The 21,968-nt window shown below is 38.8% G+C and overlaps 1 protein-coding gene across 6 annotated transcripts in view; it reads left to right on the forward strand.

The window, feature by feature from the left end:
* The window catches only part of USP15 (ubiquitin specific peptidase 15), a 62,958-nt gene that overhangs the window by 29,864 nt on the left and 11,126 nt on the right, over positions 1-21,968 (forward strand). For 2 of the 6 annotated variants that reach the window (XM_068998193.1, XM_068998210.1), the window contains exons 7-9: positions 5,539-5,622; positions 11,982-12,126; positions 21,795-21,968. In XM_068998193.1, coding sequence (XP_068854294.1) covers positions 5,539-5,622; positions 11,982-12,126; positions 21,795-21,968 — 403 coding nt within the window. The other 4 variants (XM_068998219.1, XM_068998202.1, XM_068998227.1 and 1 more) reach the window with 4 other exon arrangements.

The raw sequence follows: 21,968 nt of genomic DNA on the forward strand, positions 1-21,968 counted from the left end.
AAAACTGGACTGCCATTTACTGAAAAATAGTAACTTGTGATAACCATGTGTCTGTGCTCCTGTGGGTAAACATCAGTAATGTTCAACAGACATTTTCAAGTTAGTTTAACAAACATGTTCATTAACATGAATTAGTAGAGGGTTGAAAAACTCTTAACAAATGCATGTACTGAACATTAATTTTTTAATTGATGAATGTTAAAATATCAACCTTTTTTACTGCAAATTCCCCAAAGAAGTATGATTAGCTGAATTAGGGTTTGTAAGAAGAGAAAAGTCTAACTAAAGCTTGCTTTAAAATTGTGTGTTAGCCCAATCATAGCTACAGCTTCAAGGAAAAGAGTCCTTGATGATGGAAGGACCTCTTGAGACAGTCTCACCTAGTTCCCCTACTCAGAGCATCAGGAGCTGGAGCAGATTGCCTGGGACCATATCCAGGCATATTCCAAGTTCAAATGGAATTTTATTGATTTTGTTTTATACCTATAGACTTTTGTCCTTTCAGTGGGCACCACTGAGAAGATTCTTGCTCCATCTCCTTAATTCCCTTCCATTGGGTATTTATACAAGTGATAAGATTTTTCTGGAGCCTTCTCTGCCTTCTCTTCTCCAGGCTGAACAGTCCCAGCTCTCTCAGCTTCTGTCAAATGCTGCACCTTTGTAGTGTCTCACTAGTCTTGCTCCAGAATGTCCCTATCTTTCTGGTACTAGGGAGCCCAGAAGGGAACTCAGCACTCCAGGTGTCTCTAGCCAGTTCTGAGCGGATGGGAAGGATCACCTTCCTTGACCTGCTGGCAGTGCTTTTCCCAGTGTAGCACACTGGGCCAAGGTGTTTGATCCAAGGACACACTGCTAGTTCATGTTCAGCTTTTATCCAGCAGGGCCCCAGGTGGTTCCCTGCCAAGCTGCTTTCCATTTGGTCGCCGGCCCCTCCAGGGGTAGGATTGAAAGGTTTTTGGTCCATTTCACTGTACACTTACGTAACCCATGTTTCATCCACTTGTCTATGAGGGTGTTGCAGGAGACACTGTCAAAAGACTTAAGGAAGTTGAGATAAACCACACCCATTGCTTCCCCCTCATCTGCCAAGATAGCCTTCTATGAGGTGATTACCATCAGGCTGGTTAAGCAAAGTATCTACCACTGCTTTCACTCATACACTTTCTCATCTGAGTTGGGTCAAAATCTCCTTGTTCATCCATTCATGTTTCCTGCTGCCTTTGCTTGATTTTCTACTTCTCTGGCTGGACCATTCCTGAGCATAGAGGAGATGGTCCTTGAAAGGCTGGACTTAAATGATCTTAGAGGTCTTTTCCAACCTAAATGATTCTGTGAATATCAGCCAGCTCTGTTGGGGCCCCCTCTTCTCTCCAGGGCTGTATCCCATGGGACTTTTCCAGTCAGATCCCTAAAAAGGCTAAAGTCTGCTCTGCAGTAATCCAGGGCTGTGCTCCTGCTTTCTGCCATGCTCTCTCAGGATCTCAGATTTCACCATCTTAAGGTCATTTTGGCCAAGGCCCCAGCCTTCACATTCCCAACTAGTTCCTCCTTAGTTTTAAGTATCAGATGCAGCCGAGAAACTCCCCTTGTTGGCTCCTCAGTCACCTGCATCAGAAAGTTGTCATCGTTGCATCTCAGAACCTTCCTGCATTTTTTTGTGCCTTGCTATGTTGCCTCACCAGCAGGTCTGCTATAAGGACTAGGGCCTGTGAATGTTAGGCTTCTTCCAGTTGTCAAAAAAAGTCTTATCTGCCTTTCTTTATCCTGATCCAGTCAGTCTGGATGACTACAGAGGAAAAAAGATTGTTCTAGCTGCAGTTGTTTTTCCTCATGTCTGTATTTATCTCCTTGCTGTTGGTCATTAGGGGAATTCTAGTACAGTTTAACCATAGTGTTAATGAAGTATGTGGGCAGGTCAATATCTAATGTGAGTTACCATTTATTTCAGCATAATACAGTGAAGTGGGTTTATTAATCTGTCTTTTGCTGGACTGTTAAGATGCTAAATTATAATAAATAATTTTGTGGGGTTTGTTAGTTATATCATTAAAAGTTACTTTTCAAAACTATCTGTTAGTTTCTGCTGCTGTTGTAGCTATGGTGAGAATTTGGTTTACTCTTCCCCTGCATTTGAGAAGCCATTTACTGATTATGTAGACCTTTATGTGGCTTATTCTGGTTTCTTTTAGCTTTTATATACTGCAATTACACATTGAGTTTTAAAATTTAAAACTGTATTGCATTTTAATTTGGTTTAAATCGTATAAAAGCTTCAAATTTGTTTTGAAAAGTTCAATTTCAGTTGAAAATTATTCAGATCAAATAGCTTCTTCTAAAATAATTACATGTGTAAATGCTATAGTTTAACTTCTGTCTTGGATTTAAATGGGGTTAAATTGACTTTGGTTAGGTATCTTTTGTGGACACAGTCTGTGTATTTTACTTCTTTGAAGATAATATTCAAAGAAGGGGTTTAGATTGATAAAGGAAATTACAGGAAAGCTTTGTGAATGTTGATCTGAACACTTGAAAAATTAACTAACATGTTCTTGATGTGGTGATACATAGAATGGTTTAGGTTTGAAGGGACCTCAAAAGCTGATCTAATTCCTTCCCCCTGCCATGGGCAGGGGCATCTTCAACTGGACTGAGTTGCTCAGAGGCTCATCCAATGTGGCCTCAAACACAGGGATGGGCCATCCACAGTTTCTCTGCATAACCTGTTTGAGTTCCTCACCACCTGTTGGGGTCCCTCCCCCTGCCATGGAGCCCTGGGAGAGGGGCCCTGGGGGGGAGACACAGGGTTTCCCTGCCCCTGGTCAGCCTCGTTCCCCCTTGGTTGGTTTGTGTTCCCCTGTGGGGGAAGGACCCTCGGGTCCCGTGACTGGAGGAGTTCCTCAGGAGAGCCCCGGCCATGCGGCTGGAGAAATAAACATCTCTGAAACACCTACCACGAATCTGTCCATAGATATTTCCTTTCCACGGAACTCCTGGTTTGATATATGCGTGTTACAGTAATCCCCGCTGTAACAACCACCCTCACAGAGAAGAATTTCTTCCTAATATCTAATCTAAACCTACTCTATTTCAGTTTGAAGTCATTCCCCCTTAGTCCAATGACTACATGCCCTTGTAAAAAGTTCCTGTCCCTTTCATAGCCCTCTTTAGGAACTGAAAGGCTGCACTAAAGTTTCCCCAGAGCCTTCTCTTCTCTGGACTTAACAGCCCCAACTCTCTCAGCCTGCTCCTAGGAGAAATATTCCAGCCCTCTGATCGTCTTGTGGCCCTGTACTGGACTCATATCAACAGTTTCAAGTGTCCTTATGCTGGTGGCCTCAGAGATGAACACTGCACTCCAGATGGGATGTCATGAGGGCAAAGCAGAGGGGGAGAATCCCCTCTCCTGCCCTGCTGGTCACGCTGCTTTTGATGGAGCCCAGGGTATAGTTGGCTTTCTGTGCTGTGGGCTCACACTGCTGAGTTATGTTGGGCTTCTCATCCACCAACACCCCCAGATCTTTCTCTTAAGGGCTGCTTTCAATTCATTTTTGGCCCAGCCTGTGCTTGCGATTGGGATTGCCCTGACCCAAGTGCAGGACCTTGCATTTGTCATGGTTGAACTCATGAAGTTTCCATCAACCCATCTCTCAAGCTAGGTCCCTCTGGATGACATCCATTTCCTCCAGTGTGTCAACCACACAACACAGCTTGGTGTCAACAGTAAACTTGGTGAGCATGCACTAATCCCACTGTCCGTGTCACTGCCAAGAAGCACTGGTCCCAGTACTGACCCCTAAGGAACACCACTGGTTTCCACTTGGACACTGATTCGTTGACTACAACTCCTTGAGTGCAACTGTCCAGCCAGTTCCTTATTCACCAAGTGGTCCATCTGTCAAATTGATGTCTCTCCAGTTTAGAGACAGTGTTTAATGCTTTGCAGAAGTCTAGACTGATGATGTCAGTCTTCCCTCATCCACCTCTTTAATCCTGTTTTAGAAGGCCACCAAATTTGTCTGGCAAGATTTGCCCTTAGTTGACAGCATGTTGGCTGTCACCAATCACCTCCTTGGTCTTCCTGGTTGGGTGGCCCATAGCAGACCCCCACTATAATCTTGCCTGTCCCTGTCCTCCCTTTAATCCTTATGCATCAGGGATCACGGATCTCTTAGAGGAGCTCCCAGGAGGTTCCCCTGCCTGTCCTTCCTAAATAGCCTATGTCCTTTCATTCCAACACTCCAGACATAGTAGCCATCCCACCACTTATTTGCCAGTGATGGCAGAGGATTGTACCCCTACAGTCATATGCACATCTCCTCTTGTTTTTTGCTCATGCTTGTGCATTTGCATGGAGGTATTTCAGTCGGGCCCTCAGTGAAGCTGAAGAAGAGTGCTGGCTGCAGTGGCTGGAATTGTTTTATGCTGTACTTCAGGTTCATTCCTCCTGACCTGCAAACCCTCTCCAGGCTCTGGGCAGCAGCTCTTGCAAGCTCTGGCATCAAATTGGTGTGAGCGGTGTGGATGGAGGTTCCCCTTCCCCAGCAACTCTTCTTTTGGAGAAAGTTTATTACTAGAAAGTTGAAAATAATTGTGAAAATATTCTTGGGGAAATTTCCAGTGTAAAAATGTTTATTTCCCTAAGAGTTTAGTTCTTGAAAGGTGCTTAAAAAGTCCTGAGCATGTAGAAGTTCTTCTCTTAATACAGCAATATGTATTTCAAAGCTTTCCAATGACAGCTGGAACTCCAATTCAGTTGGAGTTACATAGGGCCCACAAAAACAGGAGGGTACATTAACTCCTTTGAGTATTCTGTCTTTTCCTTGCTTACCTGTAAGATTTGCTCAAGAAAAGAAAAATACACTGCAAGTTATTTGTAAATATCATATTTAGTTGTTATATTCAGAGGTCTTTGTGAAAAGACTGATGAAAATAATCAGTTTTCTTGTATTTTAAAGTAGTGTCTTAAACCATGGGGATAAGTGATAATGTTTCTACTTTTGGCAAAAAAAAAGTTTTTTAAAAATTCTGTATTGTGCATAATATCCTGAAGTTTTCTAACAGTATTACTGAGACAATTTTAACTAAATGGTTCCATGCTGCTGTTAAAGTAACCTTGAAGTATTTATCTTAATCGTTTTTGTATCTCATCTCAACATCCATTTAGTTTGAAATTAAATTTTAATAAAATTCCTACATTACGAACTTAACATTTCAAATTTTAGAACATCAGAATATCTACAGTTGTACTATAAGCTGAAAACATTTTTTTTTAGTACAGTGGCCTGTGGTTTCTTTTGGTTTTTAATAGCTCTGTTTCTTCAAGAAATTATGGAAGTTTAAGTACTGTGAAACATTTCAAGTTTTAAAAGACAGATTCTGAGGGCTGCATGTCCTGGGTATTTTTAGTGCTTTGCCCACTTTTTAAAAAGTATTTCTTTTCCACACTTGTTTATCTGCTTTGTTCATTTGTTATCTTTCTTTCATAGTTTTTAATGTCTCAGCATTTTTGTCTAATTTCTCATTTTCATATTTTTAAAGGTCCCCAGGTGCATCCAATTTTTCAACTTTACCAAAGATCTCTCCATCTCTATCAAATAATTATAACAACATGAACAACAGAAAGTAAGCAATATACCTTAAAACATTATTTAATCACCCCAGTGTGATATAAACAAAGTTCGATGTTTTATACCTCCTAGATTAAGGATTTTGAATTGCTTTGCAATATTTGGCTTGTGAATTGTTACTGGTTACTATTTCATAGTGTAGGTAATGCTGACACAAAGAAATGAAACAACATTAGAGATGGTTGTAACTCTTACTCTTCAGCAGGGAAGACACTGAAAAGAATTTTGGGTGTTGTAAGAAAACGTATAGACTTTATTTAGAGTTTATCATTCTAAAAATACATTGTTGTTATTATTGTCCTGGCTGAATTTAACTGGAGAACAAGAAAAGTTTAAAGTACTTATCTTTATGGTGATCAGGTTTTTCCTTGTTTATTGCTTCTAAGGTATTAGAGCAGCATATGTGACATCACACTTTGATTTCAAATCATAACAGCTGAATTGTATTAGCTGTAATGTACCCAGCAACTTAACTTCTGCTTCTCCTACTAGTGCTAGAGGACTGGAGAGAGATCAGGCTTAAGTGTGCTTGACTATTACAATGAACAAAGGCTTAGTAAGAGAATTCTCACTTTTATGTGCTTTCTCCTTTATATTCCAAATTAGAAGTTTAATAAATAATGTGATAAAACTCTAAAAGAAGAGCTTTCATATTGCATTGGCCAACTTTTTGTGTAATTTTTCTGTTGTTGTTACTGTACACAACTGTAAAAATAGTTGGTGAATATAGAAAAACATGGAATTATTTCACTTTAACAGATAATGGAGCATCTTTCAAATGCTTGAAACCAGAGAGCACTCATCTTTAATGCAAGCTGGGGGAAGTTGAAGAGCCTTATTCTTACAATTCATTGAAATTTTTAATACTTTTCTAAACATGCATTTTGTGATCACATTTGAAGATGTTAAATACTAAAAAGGTGACATAAATATTAAATATACAATATCTTACAGTTAAATACTGCACTTCTCAGAAGTGATTTTTCCTAAGGGGTGAAGTGTCACTTGTGCTTCTACCAATTGTGAGTAGCCCCAACTCTCACTGTTGAACAGTTGAAATCTGTGTATTTAACTGCAGTCTATTGTACTCTGTGTGTGAATGTGTAGTAAATAAGAGTATTTTATCTATGATTGTGCAAAAAGTTACCTGATCAGAGCTGAGCCCCTAGCTGAGAACTAATCTCTTCTTCTCCTAGTGTTTAAGCAAAATGCAGTGGTATTGCCAAACCCCAACGCTTAACAGTTACTTTTTTCTAGGGAGCCGTGATTTTAAATCAGGCCATCAAGGCTTTTTTATTTTCTCTTTTTTTCTTCTCTTTTTTTGTGTTTGGTTTTTTTTTTTTTTACATTAGCTTTTTGTTAGTGATGTAGTTATGTTTAGGAGGCACTTACGAAACCTGTTGCCCGCTCTTGCAGCTTTTAAAGATAGTTTGTTCACATGATTTACCTGATTTTGATTTTATTTCTTGGTTTAAGCCAAAATGTGAGCTTTTAGAACTGAAAGGAAAAATTCTGGGGTTTGAAGGTGTTTGTTCGTTTGTTGTTATTTTACAATTTATGATTTTTAACAGAAACAGTATTTAAAAGGAAGTCATATAAATTTCAGATTTGATACGGAATTGGTCCTTTTAAGTGATTTAACTATAACTTAGTTTGTAAATCAGTTAATAGGTACATGTACTCTGTAGTGTTACGAAGTACCAGTCAGTTTTCTCTTGTATATCAAAACACAGTATATCTAGATGTTACATAAGACAGATATTCAGTGCAGAAGTATATGGTTTTCCTTAAAATGCAATAATCCAATTATGATGACTTTAAATATTTTCTAAACCAAAAATTAACCATTCAATACAAGATGTAATGCATATGAATCTTTAGCATATGCATTACTTCTCTCAGAGTGTATGTTCAGTGATGAAGTCATATCCATTAATTCACTTTGTACTTGAAAGTACATAGGTTTACATTAAGAATTTTTGGCTTCAAATAGTGAATGGAAAGATATATCTCTGTATTTGTTTGTATTATGTAATTCTGGGTTAGGAATGTTCCATTCTTTTTGTAAATATCTCCTTGTCTAAGAAAGCACTTCTTTTTCATTAATTAATACTATCTTTGTTATTTTTCTCAATTAACTACTTAATGTCAGCTTTGTCTGGAATTTATTTCCATGCTTCTGCCTTGTTGTCTCTTATATTGCACATTGTCCTTAGTGCAATAGTGAAATTATACGTATGTGGCTTTCTAGGATCTGTTGGCATCTCCACATGGGCATGAGATGCTGTGACTCTAAAGGAAATACCAGCATTTGTTTTGAAGATAATTTTAACTGACAAAGATTATTTATAAGGCAGAAAAAGCAAACAACAGGTTGTGTGTATTAAGGGTCATAAATACTAGTCATTGCAATCCTGCTTTTGCAATAACTAGTGCTCACCTATAGAGTACAAATTATGTTAAAAATCTGAAAGTATCAGATTTTTTTGTATGGTACACATTTCTGTAATGTTTTTCTAATCCAGGAGGTGTTCTGTGTAAGAGTAAGCCTCAAATTGGTAGATATTTAATCGTGTGTTGAGGTAGTCATACATTAGATATCAGAAATAGCTTGTGCAAATTTTATCCAATCTGGAGCCTTCATTTCTGTAAATGTGAGTTTGCATTTGATGGAATGGAGGATTCCAAATAATTGATCACTGGTGTTCTTTTGCCTTTACAGGTGGTCTTGTTGAAAGAATAACATAGGAGGATTAGCATAATATGTGTTAGTGGATTCAGAAGAGCAGGGAGAGACACACATCTTTTAGGTCTTACTGGAATTTCTGTTTATTGCTGTTAATAAAGCAAGACATTTTATATCATATATGGTGTTTTTTAAATTATGTGGGATGGGGATTAAAAACACCTGAACAGGGATTTTGCTTGGGGAATTTAAGTGAAAAGTTGTTGTGTTTGTTTCATATGTAACCGTTGCTTTAGGCTCCTGAAATGACTTGTTTGCATCATTTAGTAGTGTCAGCCTGTCAAAATGGACAGCTGGCAGCTTTGTTCACATGCTTCATATATTTCAATATGCTTATTCCAAGAAGTGCAAGTGTTAATTACAGTACATTACCTCTAGAAACAGTTTCTTCATGTTGTACCTGACACATAACCAAATATTATGACAAAGGCAATTTAAGTAGATTAAAATGTTATCTTTTTCTCTCCAGACAATGATAACGAACAAAAATAAAGATAGTAGTCTTTGTGTTGTGACATGGGTCTCTCCTGCTACTTCAGGTATCTCTAAAATCTGATGAAACCTGATAACAGGTTTCTTAAAGTGGCTGGTCACAAAAACACATTGGCAGTGCCTTAAGATGGTAGAAATATTACAGAGCTCAGTAAGTCTTCCAAACTTTTTAAGTTTCTGGGATCCTTCTTGCAACTCAAATTCCTTTTGCAGCATCTGTTACATATGGCATTCCACTGTCAAATTATGTCTTTTCCAAAGCTAGTGATGCTTTTCCAGTCTTCTCTGTTGAAAATCCATGCTTCCCAGAACTCCAGCTGTACAGTGAGTGCTCTGGGTCCATCACCGCCATTTAAAAGCTGCTCTGATGCTTAAAGGCACATATAGACAGTACAAATCAGTCATTTCAGACCTAGTACATGCAATTCAAAATGTATAGATTTACATATAATAAAATCTCATTTGGAAACCTCCTTTTACCATTTTTGACATTTCAAGAACTCTGTTCAAGGGTCTGGTTTCATGTTTTCAAATCTTGCCTTCTGTGAAGCAATTTTTTCTAAGAACTATCAGTGTTTCTTTATGTTACTGCTCTTACTTGACTGGCCTATCATAGTACTACCCCTCTGCTTTTCTCTGCATTGTTCCTTCATTAAAGGTAGGAAAGTTTTGCAGGAAAAGCACCTGGAGGCTTGGGGACACACAGTTATCACAAGTTACTTTTTCTAGGATATTTCTGTTTGAATGAAATTCATGTAGACTTACCTTGCATCCTTACTTGCTTTCCCTTGCTAGCTATCTACTGTTGACTGTTAATGATTTCTTTTTCATCCAGCTCAAAAGCATAAAAAGCAAAGCAACAATGTAATTTAAATAAAAATCATTCTTTCACAACTAAAGTTTGCAGACTGATAGAGCTGTAGAGATCTCCTAGTATCCTGCATACAGTAGTCACTATGTTTTGTAGGATATGTTTTGATAAAATATCATAGAACCATGAAAGAAAAATATATTAATAGACATGATTCACAGTATGAGTGGTAACCTTATTCTGTAAACCCCTCAAATATATTTCTGTGGGCCAGTACTGGAGATGAAAGAGCTCAGAAATGTCTTTCCCTTTTGAGAAGTAAACTGACAGTTTGTCCCTTAGAGCAAATACACACTGCATCTATCTGCACTGCAATTATCTTGCACTAAGTTATTGTCATGGTACTCAGCTAATTTGAGAAAATCTTTCACATGAATAAGCTGCAGCCAAAAAATACCAGTTGCATTTCCTTTGCTTCCTAGTGTCCCTCCAAAGCTGGCAGTTTGTGAAGGGGGGGAAAGCTGCAGAGAAGGAAATAAGAATGAAAATCCCCAGAAGAACTAAATTCAGTCAGTTCATTACCCCTGCATCTCCTAAATTTCAAAGCGATTTCTTTTTTGTTAACCATGTGAAAAGTGTTATCTTTAAGTCAGGTAAGGACAGCAGTAGGAAGGAAGCAAGGCTGAAAGTAGAAGCTTGTTGTGTACCCTGTACGTGTGCATTTCTGTTGCTGCTGTGCACTGTTGGGTTGGTTATATTGTGGGGGTTGCATTAGCACCAGTGGCAAGCTTGTGGTTTTGATTCCTGGGGGAACTAAGGCTTGCCAGCTTGAGGGGATTGGAGTTCACTGCAGTAGCTGGGCTGCAACTGCAAAGGGAGATGGAAGGTAATTTTTCCTGGGAATCTCTCATACGTGGGTGAACATTAACTTTACAGTGGTTTTTTTCATTGAGAGTGACCAGTAAGCACAATACCTCTTAGGTAGTTTGGGGGCAAGCCAGAGAGCAGAGAAAAGGCGTATGTATAGGAAAGGGAAGAACTAATAGGAAAGTCAGCTATTAAAAAGAAATGAGCGGATGTAAAGGTTTGATAACAGCACCTTTATGGACAGTGGAGCTATAAACTGCACAAATTTCTGACACATTGAAAGAGGGAGAAGTTTTCATCACCTTTTGTTTGAAATTTTTGGTAACTTGATTAAATAGCAGGTATTTATGAAAAGTGAGTAATTGTGCACTGAGGGGACAGTTGGAGTTCAGTAAAGAGCATGGTAGTGTTCAGGAGTAATGGCTGGAGTGTAACCATTGGGCACTTGCATCCTCAGACTTTGCAATTGTAAATCTCATTTATCAGGATTGATTCTTTGCAATGCATATTTTTCCTTATCATTCTTAGCAACTGACTTTCACATTTTTGTTCATGTTGCTTTTAATGTGAATGATTCTTAGTAGCTGCAGAAATACTGAACTTTAGCCAAAGCTGCTGTCACACAGATTTCATTACGATCAGTGCCTTAAAAGGTTAAACCTTTGTGGTTGCTTGGTTTTTTCTAACATATTACAGAACATCTCTTAGAAGATTTCTTTGCCTTTCTAGTGTTCTCAGATATGCTTGCTTTACGGTTTTGAGGGTTAGTTTATATTTGATATTTTTGTATTTCATCTGGAAACAAATTGTTTTAAATAGTATCATTTTACCTATTTCAGTCTTCTCCAGTTTCTCCAAACAGATGCATCATAGATTTATATTGAAGTTGTTGCAAGGCATTTTGCGCATTCCTTTACCTCTCAAGGCTTTTCTGCATTTGCATGCTGGATTGTGCTGTCCTAGCAGGGAAGCTATAAATAGACTGTCTGATGCAGTGAAGCAGCTATGCCACAGTGGCCTTGGAAATCTCAGCTTTCACCTGTAACTCTGCATTCCCATTCCCACCGACCTCACTCTTGCAGTAGCAGGATGCAAAAGGAACGTAAATGATTGATTGCTGCTGGTGGTGTCTAAAGTCTGAGTGTATTAAATACGATGGAGCAATGAAGAATAGAGTAAGCTGTGAAGCTGCTCCTATAGAAAAGGGGTAGGGATGTAATAATTGCAGTTACTGCAGTATGTTTGATTTTGGTTGTTTGCACAGGTGACTTTTAAATTGACATTAATGTTATTACAAAAGTTAAGTGTTTTAAATCTTTACTTGTACACAGAAGTTAGTTTAACATTTTTAATCATTTAAGTTTATAAAGTACTTGTATGTTTTAAAGTACTAGAGAGTACGTGTTTACATTGTGAAAGATGTCTTGTTTTCTTACAGTGTGAAAAATTCAAACTATTGTCTCCCATCATATACTGCTTATAAGAATTATGATTATTCAGAGCCAGGAAGACACAATGAGCAGCCAGGCCTGTGTGGCCTGAGTAACTTGGGGAATACATGTTTCATGAATTCAGCAATTCAGGTATGTACTTTAAAATAAAATCAGCTAGTCTTATTAGTTGAAAATAGTATCTTGTTTTATTTTGTCATATTTCAAAACTAACAGTAAGAGATCCTGCTAAGTAGCGGGATAGGATTAAAAGTGAGGAAATAATGCATCTTTATTGGTATATTTTAAAAGTTGATTTACACAGCTGTGTTCATAATGATCAATGTCAGAAGGAGGTTTGACCAGTGTTCTACATGAGTGAACTCTTTAAGTGGGATTCTTTGCTTTTTGTAATAATTGCCGTGCACATGTCATAAAACCTGGCTTTTCATATTGAAATGCACTTGAGTAGCAGTTGTAGTACCAAAAAGAGTGTCAAAAAGTATATGACTGATAGATTACTGGGCCTTTATTTCTGACTCATTATGTACTTTTAGTGTACAGGCTAACATGCAAGAACTGTGGAAAATATTTTCCTTTGACCTTTACTCTCTGAATAGCTGCTGTTTCATGGATGAGGTATTTTACAGAAATGTCACAGCTTGTGTCTGTGCTATGAATGCAAGAGAAATACTAGTATATCTACTATTACTCTACCAAGATGAAGAAACCTTAGTGTTTTAATTTTAAATGGAAGCTGCAGTTGAAGAATGGTTAATGATCAGAACTAGGAGTTTCATTTGGTTTTGTTTAGTTCTCAGACTCGCTTTTTGTCATCGGAGCAGCCTTTTGTCGAAAAACTCTTATGTGTATTTAAGTTCTTGTTCACATATTTTCCTGAGTATGAAAATGATAGATCTTAACCAAGCATGATGCAGAGTTGTTACCCTCTTTTCCTCCTTGGTCATTACAAGGGTTCCTGGTTTATGTTTGTGATCTCTTTGGGTAAATTTAAAAACAAACAAAAAAACCAACACGACCCAAATGTTGTATTCCTTCTTTAGCTTGTTTGGGTAAAAAAGGAATTTCAGGTACATTTGTAAGCTAGGTTTATGAAGTTGTTGAAATTCGTTCAAAAGAAGGAATGTTCCAGAGTTTCATAGTGTGTGTAGATTTTTCTATTCCTTCTTTGTGTTAAGAAGCAGTGAATAATTTGGCCTTACTTTTCTGTAGCCTCCTGTTAGGTAGCTGCAGAGAGCTATAAGCTCTCCCCTTACTTAATCTTGTCTTCTTCAGGTCAAACTAATGCATATAGCTCTGCCTTTCCTTGTATGTTGTTCTCCAGCCCCTTGACCATGTTGGTGTCCCTTCTCTGCTCTTTCTTACACTGGGTAGCCCTAATCAGGACAGTGTTCCTGCAGCAGTCTCACAGGTTCCAAATGGAGGCGAAGATTTGCTCTCCTTTGCCTCTGACTGCAGTTGCTAATACTGCCCAGTTTGCAGCTGGATACCTTTCCGATGAGGGTGAACAGCGGGATCACATTTCCACAGAAAAGGACCCCTGGGTCATATAGCTGCTTTCTAGGCAGTTAGCCCCCACCTGGTATATAGGGTTATTCCATGCTTATTCCATACTTACTGATATAAAGCATCTATAAAATTAAACTTATTCTTAAAGTGTTTTCGTAGGATACTTGAAGAGAAGTTGAACAGTGCAGGAAGTAATTAAAGTTTTTTTAGTATGCTACACGAAAGATGGCTGAACTGAAAGGGGGAAGGACACACATTTTGTGGTTTCCGTTCTAAATAAAAATTCTATGCATAACCTCTCTTGATTACTGAATTGCGTCATTATGCTGTTGTAAAGGAAGAAAAGAGTATGTTTTTGTCTAGTGCGTCAACCAGAATTATCTTTTAAAAGTTGAATTCAAAGAATATTGCTACATAGTGAATTTTTTTTTATGATTCTACATTGTTCATCAAGCTATACTGATTAAGTAAGGACAATTTTAATTACTTATCCAAACCTTAATTGAACTGGTATACATGAATTTGTGTATATGTAATTCAAAAGTAACCTTTTAGGTGAGAATTCTAAGCATGGGTTGTTGCCTTAGGAGTGTTATACAGCATAACAAACTTGCTGCAGGTCACATCATTATCCCATTGTGTTAAACGGATTTAATTCTGACATCTGCATTAGAAATTATATCAGCTTGTCTCGGTTTGAAAGACAGGTGTCTGCTAAGGAAGGCAGAAGCCCCCCTTGAAGTGGCAGATATAACCCCTTTCCCCCTGAGTTATTATGATTTTGAAATCAAGGGTCTTTAGGCAAAGATGTGGGAAATAGGAATAACAGTTCTTTACTATATATATATTTATAGATAGATAGACAGATAGATAACCAGTCGAACAAAACAACAACAACTATGATAGTAACAGCAAACACAAACCCAGTCCCAGCCTTCTCGGCTGTCAGGCTACTCCCCCTCAGGTGCAGTTCCGCTCGCAGCCGGCAGGGATCGCTGGCGGCTCCCGGTGAGCAGGGCAGGTGCGATGGTTCCCCCGCGGCTGCAGGGGGCGCTCCGGAGCGAGCTCGGGGAGCACGCAGCACTGGCAGCCTGGGATCCCGGGGAAGGGTGGAACAAAGGCCTCACAAACCCTGGGCAGCCGGTCCTGGACTCCCAGAACCGCAGGCTGGAATGGCAGGCTGGAGCGGCAGGCACAAACACAAATCCCGGGTGGCAGATGAGATGTATCCAAAAGGGGAACCCCCCGGGGCTCCAGGCAGGCAGGGTGAGCACGGCTACAGCGTAGCGAAGGCTCGAAACAGCAGCGGTGCAGGGCGGCCCCAACCCCAGCCTCCAGCAGGGCAGGGAAAGCAGCCTTGGGATCCCGGTGTTGTTTCCAGCAGAGAGGAAAGACGCCGAAAACGGGAACCAGCAGCTCTTCTCTCCGCGGCTTCTCTCTCCAGACGCTGAGAGCGAACTGAGCTGACAACCAGGTGAAAAACAAAAGTCTGGACAGGCCCTTTTGTCTTTCTTAAGTACAGTCATCTTCTCTTAAGTACTGCCATTTATCTCCTAGCAACATGCATATGGGAAAAATTCCTTTAACAGAAAAAACTAGGACTAAACTAAAACCCCAACACAGCTTTGACTTCATTGCTTTTCAGTTACATCTAGAGAATTAATTGTTCAACTAAGTTCTGAGAAACTGTAGTGTAAATTAATAAATACAGGTTTGCTGATTACCAAGACAGTGCTCTGGTAAGAAAATGAGGTGTTTATTGAGCACTGCAGCTTTGAGTTTGGCATGGTACCTTTAATATGTCCTTGAAAGTGTGTTTTTTCAAATGCATTATTTGGTGGCTTTCTTAGCAAGGAGATGGAAATTATCTTTCAGTTTCACGTACTGTATCTCAAAGAAAGTACTGTTCAGAGTTTAATGTTATCTAAGAAATTCATGGAAGCGCTTTTTAGTGAAAGTATGATGTGTTCTTAACACACTAAGGTCTCACAGGCTGCATTCTTCCTCTTACCACCACTTGCCTCTTTTTTCAGTTACACAGAAAGCATGCATTTCACTGTGCTAATTTGCTATTAATTTCACCTCCTACTTTTATCAAAGTAACATTGGATTATTCTGGCCGTAATGCCTATGGCCAAAGCACTCTGAGCATGTTTTGATCTGTCTTAGTCTTGGAAGCAATAAAAAGGTGGGCTCAGATAGTATGTGGATGGCAAAATAGGGAATTCTGCTTGGTCATATTGAGTGCTGTAGGCATTAACCTGGATGATGGAGCAGGACACACCCTCAGCAAGATTAGAGATCACACAAATCTGCAGTGAGGAACAGCTATACCAGATGGTTGTGCTGCCATTCAGAGGGACCTCAGCAGGCTGGAACCTCATGAAGTTCAATCAAAGGAAATGCAAAGCCCTGTGCCTGGGGAGAAACAACCCCAGGAACCAGTACACACTGGGCTAGGGGGTCAGCATCTGGATAGAAAGCAGCTTGGCAGAGAAGCACCCAGGATCCTGCTGGACAAAAAGCTGAACATGAGCCAGCAGTGTGTTCCTGTGGCCAAGGCAGACAACAGCATCCTGGGCTGCACTAAGAAGAGTATTGCCCATAGGCTGAAAGAGGTGATCCTTTCCTTCCACTTAGCACTGGAGAGACACCCCCAGAGTTCTGAGTTCACTTCTGGGCTCCCCAGAGATAGGGATATACTGGAGCAAGTCTGATGAGAGACCACACAGGTGATCAAGGATTGCAACATCTCACCTATGTGGAGAGGCAGACCGCTGGGGCTCTTCAGCCTGAAGAAGAGAAGACTCCAGAGTGATTTTACCATTTTTTGGAAGTACCTGGGGGAGAAAAGTAAAGAAAACTGAGCCAAACTCTCCTCAGTGGTGCCCACTGAAAGGAGAAGAGGCAATGGGCAGAAACTGAAGCACATGCAATTCTTAAATATAGGAAACTTTATTCTAAAATGGGGTTTATCAAACAGTGGAATAGGGTTTTCAGGGAAACTGTGAAGCCTCCATCCTTGAAGATGCTTAAAACCTCACTGAACAAAGTCCCAAGCAACTTGCTCTAGGTGACCTGTCTTTGAGCAAGTGGGTTGGACCAGAGAATCTGCAGATGCCTTCCAGCCTCAACTAATCTGTGATTTTCTGATTTGCTTTGGTCACGTGCTTCAGCTTACTTATCTTCCTAAAGTGTATTCCTTCACAATTGTGCTAGCACAGGGCTGTTTATCAGGAAAAATCTGTTTTCTTTAAACAAAACAGTTTATTGTAGAGTATGGGACTCTGAAGTAGTTTCATTTCCATTAATATACCAAAAGCTTTGCTTTGATCCCTTCCGTTCAGTTGGTGCTGAGTGTGATCAGTGCAGCTTCCTTCAACAGACCAGCTGATTGCCACTTTTCTCAGCTCTCTGGGCTTTCCAGGGAGTACTGAGGCCCCTGAGAGTTCACATAAGAGCCATTTCTGCTTCAGAAACCACAGCATTTCTCACACAGCTTCTCTTTGGTCTTGTCTCATGTACAGTGAAGATGGTTTGCATCAGAGCTATTTTCAGTGTTCCTTGAAGAACAGGGATAGGTTCTTCACACAGCTTCATCTCCTTAGTCTGACAAACTTGTGTGAAGGTTCTTGCCCTGTAAACATACTAGGTAGAAATGTGAAAGTCCTGGCAATGTCTTAAATTTTGTTGCAAGTTCTTTAGTAGTTCTTCAGTCTATAGGTAAGGTTAGGCTTGCCCTGTTATCCTTCTAAGTGATTATTGTAAAGGGACCTTTGCCCTTCCAGGTAGGGTTTTTCAGTGTTAAAAAGCTCAGGACAACTAGAGTACAGTGAAGAAGAGATGGGTAAGATCTCAGTGGGATTACAGACAGCTGCAAGCTGAATAAGAGTAAGGCCAAGAAGTTTAAAATACCACTGTATAGCTCCCAAGTGCTGTTCTTTTACCACAGTTCCTTAGGTTTTAAAAAAGCAATAATTCAGCTTTCTTATTTTGGTTGTATTGGAACTTTTGTATAGTTTTTTTCAGATTCTTTTGAAGGCAGTATTACATGTATTTATTTTATTTCAGTGCAAACACCTAAGGATTGGTTTTTACTAATTAGGCCTAAATGTCTGCTTTTGCAGATAGGAGCATGAAATAAAACAGGAAAGACAAAAGGGAGTTTGTGGCTTTTATGAAATAGGTACTATGACAAATGCTTGAACCCATATTAAAAAAATATTTTGCAAGCAGATATTTCATTCACATTCACTCATTAGAAAAAATGAGTCTCGTTAAGCACTGCTGTGCTGCCACCTGTGGATGTTTTCCAAGTATTACTTTCCTGTTTTGCTGGGTTATTACGGATTAGAGCTCTGTGGAAATGTTTTTTTTCTCTACTACAGTGAAAACCTGAGAGTTCCAAAATTTTTGTTTTATGATTAAAAAAATGGGAGAAGAAAGAAAGTAAATGTTTTTATTTAAAACATTCATTTTTTTCCAACATTTTTATGGCTTTTTTCCATCAGTGTGATTATATACACCTGACTTCTGAACAAGCTTTGCAATGGGTATTTCAGAAGTTTTCTTTCTTCAGAAAGCTGAATAATATTCTCTTTATGGTTACTTATGGCTGTGAGTTTATCTAGACAAAGTTGGCATGTTTCACCAATACCTGAAATTGTTACGTTTCTCTTGCTCTGTTTCAGTTGCTGTAGGCATGTGGAGTTTGGGTTAAGGAATGTATTAACTGAGCGCTTTTTGCCATGTCTGATGGCGAACAGATGAAGTAGGATAGACACATGTAAAGTAAATCACTCCTTCTCCTGTGACTTGGATCTTCCTTTTAGTCTGACAGTTCTTGGTCTTTTATTAGAAAGCTGAAATACATAATTTCGATGTTCCTTGCATAAAATTCTTAATAAGTAGTACCTGAATTTGAAAAACCAGGTCACTTAGATACTGAAAATTGAATATTCCTTTCAGTTCATGATCCTAGTGTCTCCTTCTCATTTCCCCCGTTTGCTAGCATGATAGGTAGAGATGTTTTCTTTATTTTGGAAGTTTATCATTATTTTTATGTAATACTCCATATGGGATGTGAAGAGATATTTCCTTGTTCTCTTAGGATTATAGGATGATTCGTGGAACTTCAGGAGGTTTCTGGTGCAACCTCCTGCTCAAAGGAAGGTTGGCTCTGAGGTCAGAACAGGTTGACCAGGGCTTTATCCACTTGGATCTTGAAAATCTCCCAAGAAGGTAGAGCCTCTTAGTTCCACTGCTTGACTGTTCTTACAGTGAAAGCTTTTTTCCATATGTTCTTAACCTTTCATGTTTCAACTGATGCCCATTGTTTCTTTTCTTCCTAATATGTGACACTGTGAAGAGCCTGGCTCCATCTTCCCCTTAACTTCCTATAGGTACTAGAAGGCCACTCATGGACCTCACTCAAACAGTCTCTTCTGCTGCCTGAACAAGCCCTGACGCTTCAGCCTTTTCTCACAGGACAAGTGCTTCTAGGCCACTGACTGTCTTGGTGGCTGTCTTTCTTCATTTTTTTTTTTTTTTTTTTCCCATCAATTAAGTCTGTGCAAACTCTTATATCTGAATCATTCCATACTTAAATTACATGGATTTAGAAGAGTATGATGTGACTATTTTTTTTACTATATTTCCCCCTCTGTGAGGGTTTCATAGGACAGGTAGACTTGCTAACGTTATCATAGGCTAGTATTGTATACAGTATTTCAGTGAGACTACAGCATTGAGATGTATATATATATATGTGTGTATGTATACATAACACTGAAATTTTTTTTTTCATTTTCCTGTGCATCTTAATAACTTTTATCCAAGTTATTAATATGTACCATGGAAGTATGATTTCAGTGTTAACCCTTGTCATGCCGAAGACTGATCTTCTCTCCTGTGGTTTTTCTCTTGGAGTTTCTACCTTCTGTTCCATACTTCCCATGATCTTTTCACTAAATGACCAGTTTAGGTTCAGAGAATGTTATAGAAATTTTGTTGGTTAAAGAGAACTTGTGGAGACTGCAGTATCTGAAATAAAGTGCCATTCTGTTACCTCTTTAGTTCACAAACAGTTTTCCACAGTTTTACTGTATTTGTTTGGCTTTTTTGGTTGCTGTTATTCTTCATCTGTCGGTATACTTTTAGTTTACTTACTGTCTGTGTTTTGAAACAAACAGAAAACCCTGAATCACTGGGTTGAACAGGACATGTAAATCTGATCACTTTACTGTCCAGTAGATTGTCTTGGTTCTAATAGACACTTTCTATAAGGCTTCCTTGATAACCGACAACGTATCACATGAGAAAATAAGAATGTAGGCTTCCTTTCAAATTGGATTCTGAATGCTTTTTTTCCTGTAATGTTAATCATGATCTCAAATAATTCTCCATTGTCAGTCTTTTCAAAGAGTAATAAACATGTTTGTAATTGTTTAGCTTTGTCAGTTTCATGGAAAAGATCAATGGGTATGTGGCCAATTTATTAGCTCCTTTAGCAGCTACTCTTTTAAAAGTTTTGGTATCTTATATTTTAGAAAAATATATCAGCTCTGTGCCTCAAAACTTGCTGTGTTGAGATAGACATTTGTGCATTCAAATACAACCGTCAGTGTCATTTTATGTTGTAGTGTGGAAATTGTTAAAGGAAAAAGGGAAGTTATCTGTAGTAATCTTCCTGGCTTAAACTACAAATATTAATTAATATTCTGAGAAAGTGACAAAACCAGTTTATCAGGTGAAAACTAGAAACAGGTGAATTTTTTTTTGTGGAATCCACATTGTCAGCACATTGTATAGTGCTTGACTAACAGAAAGACATGTAGAAAAATATACTATTTCGTATTATTTAGTTCCTTGTGTTGGACATTCCTCACACTAAGCTGAACAGTTGAACTGATTTCATCTCCTAAACCAGCCAAAAAATAATCCAGAAGACAACACAGATCTGTGAGGTAGGGGGAATTGGGATCACCACTACTGGAAGTAAAAGCTCTTTGCCATATAGCAAGAGAAAAATGGTTTCTTCAACCCTGAATGCCTAAAAGGGTCTGTAATACCAGGAATTTTTTTTTGCAGTGTTGACAGATCCTGAAAGCTTTAGGTGAGGAGGAGGAGGAGAAAGGAAGGAGTTTAATATAGGCATGAAACTCAGCTCTCTACAGCATGTGACTGGTTTTGCTTTGTAATATTGCACAGGTATGATAGGCAGACATAGGAATAACTTTTTTTGTGCCCCACTCGGTAAAGTTGCAGTTCTTCCAGGCTAATTCTTGTATCTTATGTAGTAGCGTAAGTGGAGCTCTGCCCCTTGTTTGCACAGAAGCAGATGAGACTGGTGAAATACTTGACCTTTCTTCAAATCTTTTAATAAAGGAACAAATGCAGAAAAGCTTACAATGTTTAATGAACAAACTCTTAAGAATATATGCTAAGGCGTGGCATGGAGATAATTCCTGAGTGATAGAAATGTTTGTGTCTAAAGGAGTGTGAAGAGTAGCACACAAAAATTCAAAGTGAAATTGTAAATTGTACTTCAGAAATTACATCCTGCTGTCTCCAAATGCTGAGAGAAGAGTTCAGCTTGTACAGAGGATAAGTGATTATTTCAATCTAAAACAAGGTCCTTGCTTTCCTTGGACCAATTTTGGCTCTAAACAGCATCACAAAATTTAAAAGAACATAGGAAGGGCTGCAGCACTGTGATTCAGAGTCTAGTCCCTCTAGCACAGATTGCTGTCTCCAACAGCATCCATAAGCTGATATTAACAAAGAGAAGGAAAAGGGCAAGCATCCTCACCTCTCGCCTGCCAAAATAAATCTTTTTTTTCAAATGTTGCTCTGAATATGGTATAATTTGAGTTAATAAGCCCTGTTAGTTCTCTCTTCCAAGTACATATGTACTCTCCTCTTTGTGCACCTATTACAACTTCCAGCAACAAGTTTCATAAAGCCATTCGTATCTCAAGAAACCTTCTTTTGTTTGTTTTAAATCTTGATACAAATTATATTGTCATGCTATGATTGGTTGGACTGCTCTGTTTTATAAATTTTAAAGTAAAGCTCTTGACAGATATCTGTGCATCATTTGTAATGACAGCTTCAGCCAGTCTTGGTTTGAAACCATTATTTGTTTCTGGAAAAGATTGTTTGGGGTTTTTTCTGTCTTCCTTGCAGGTACTAGACATTACAGTTCATGGCTGCTTTAACAAAATTCAAACGTTCTTTGTTTAGAACTAATTCAAATCACTGCTCTAAAAAGTCTGTATTTTTGTTTGCAGTGTCTGAGCAACACACCTCCTCTAACAGAGTACTTCCTCAATGATAAATACCAAGAAGAGCTGAATTTTGACAATCCTTTAGGAATGCGAGGTGAAATAGCAAAATCTTATGCGGAGCTTATCAAGCAAATGTGGTCAGGAAAATACAGCTATGTTACCCCAAGAGCATTCAAG

The sequence above is a fragment of the Aphelocoma coerulescens genome, chromosome 1A (genome assembly GCF_041296385.1).
Source record: "Aphelocoma coerulescens isolate FSJ_1873_10779 chromosome 1A, UR_Acoe_1.0, whole genome shotgun sequence".
Classification (NCBI taxonomy): Eukaryota; Metazoa; Chordata; class Aves; order Passeriformes; family Corvidae; genus Aphelocoma; species Aphelocoma coerulescens.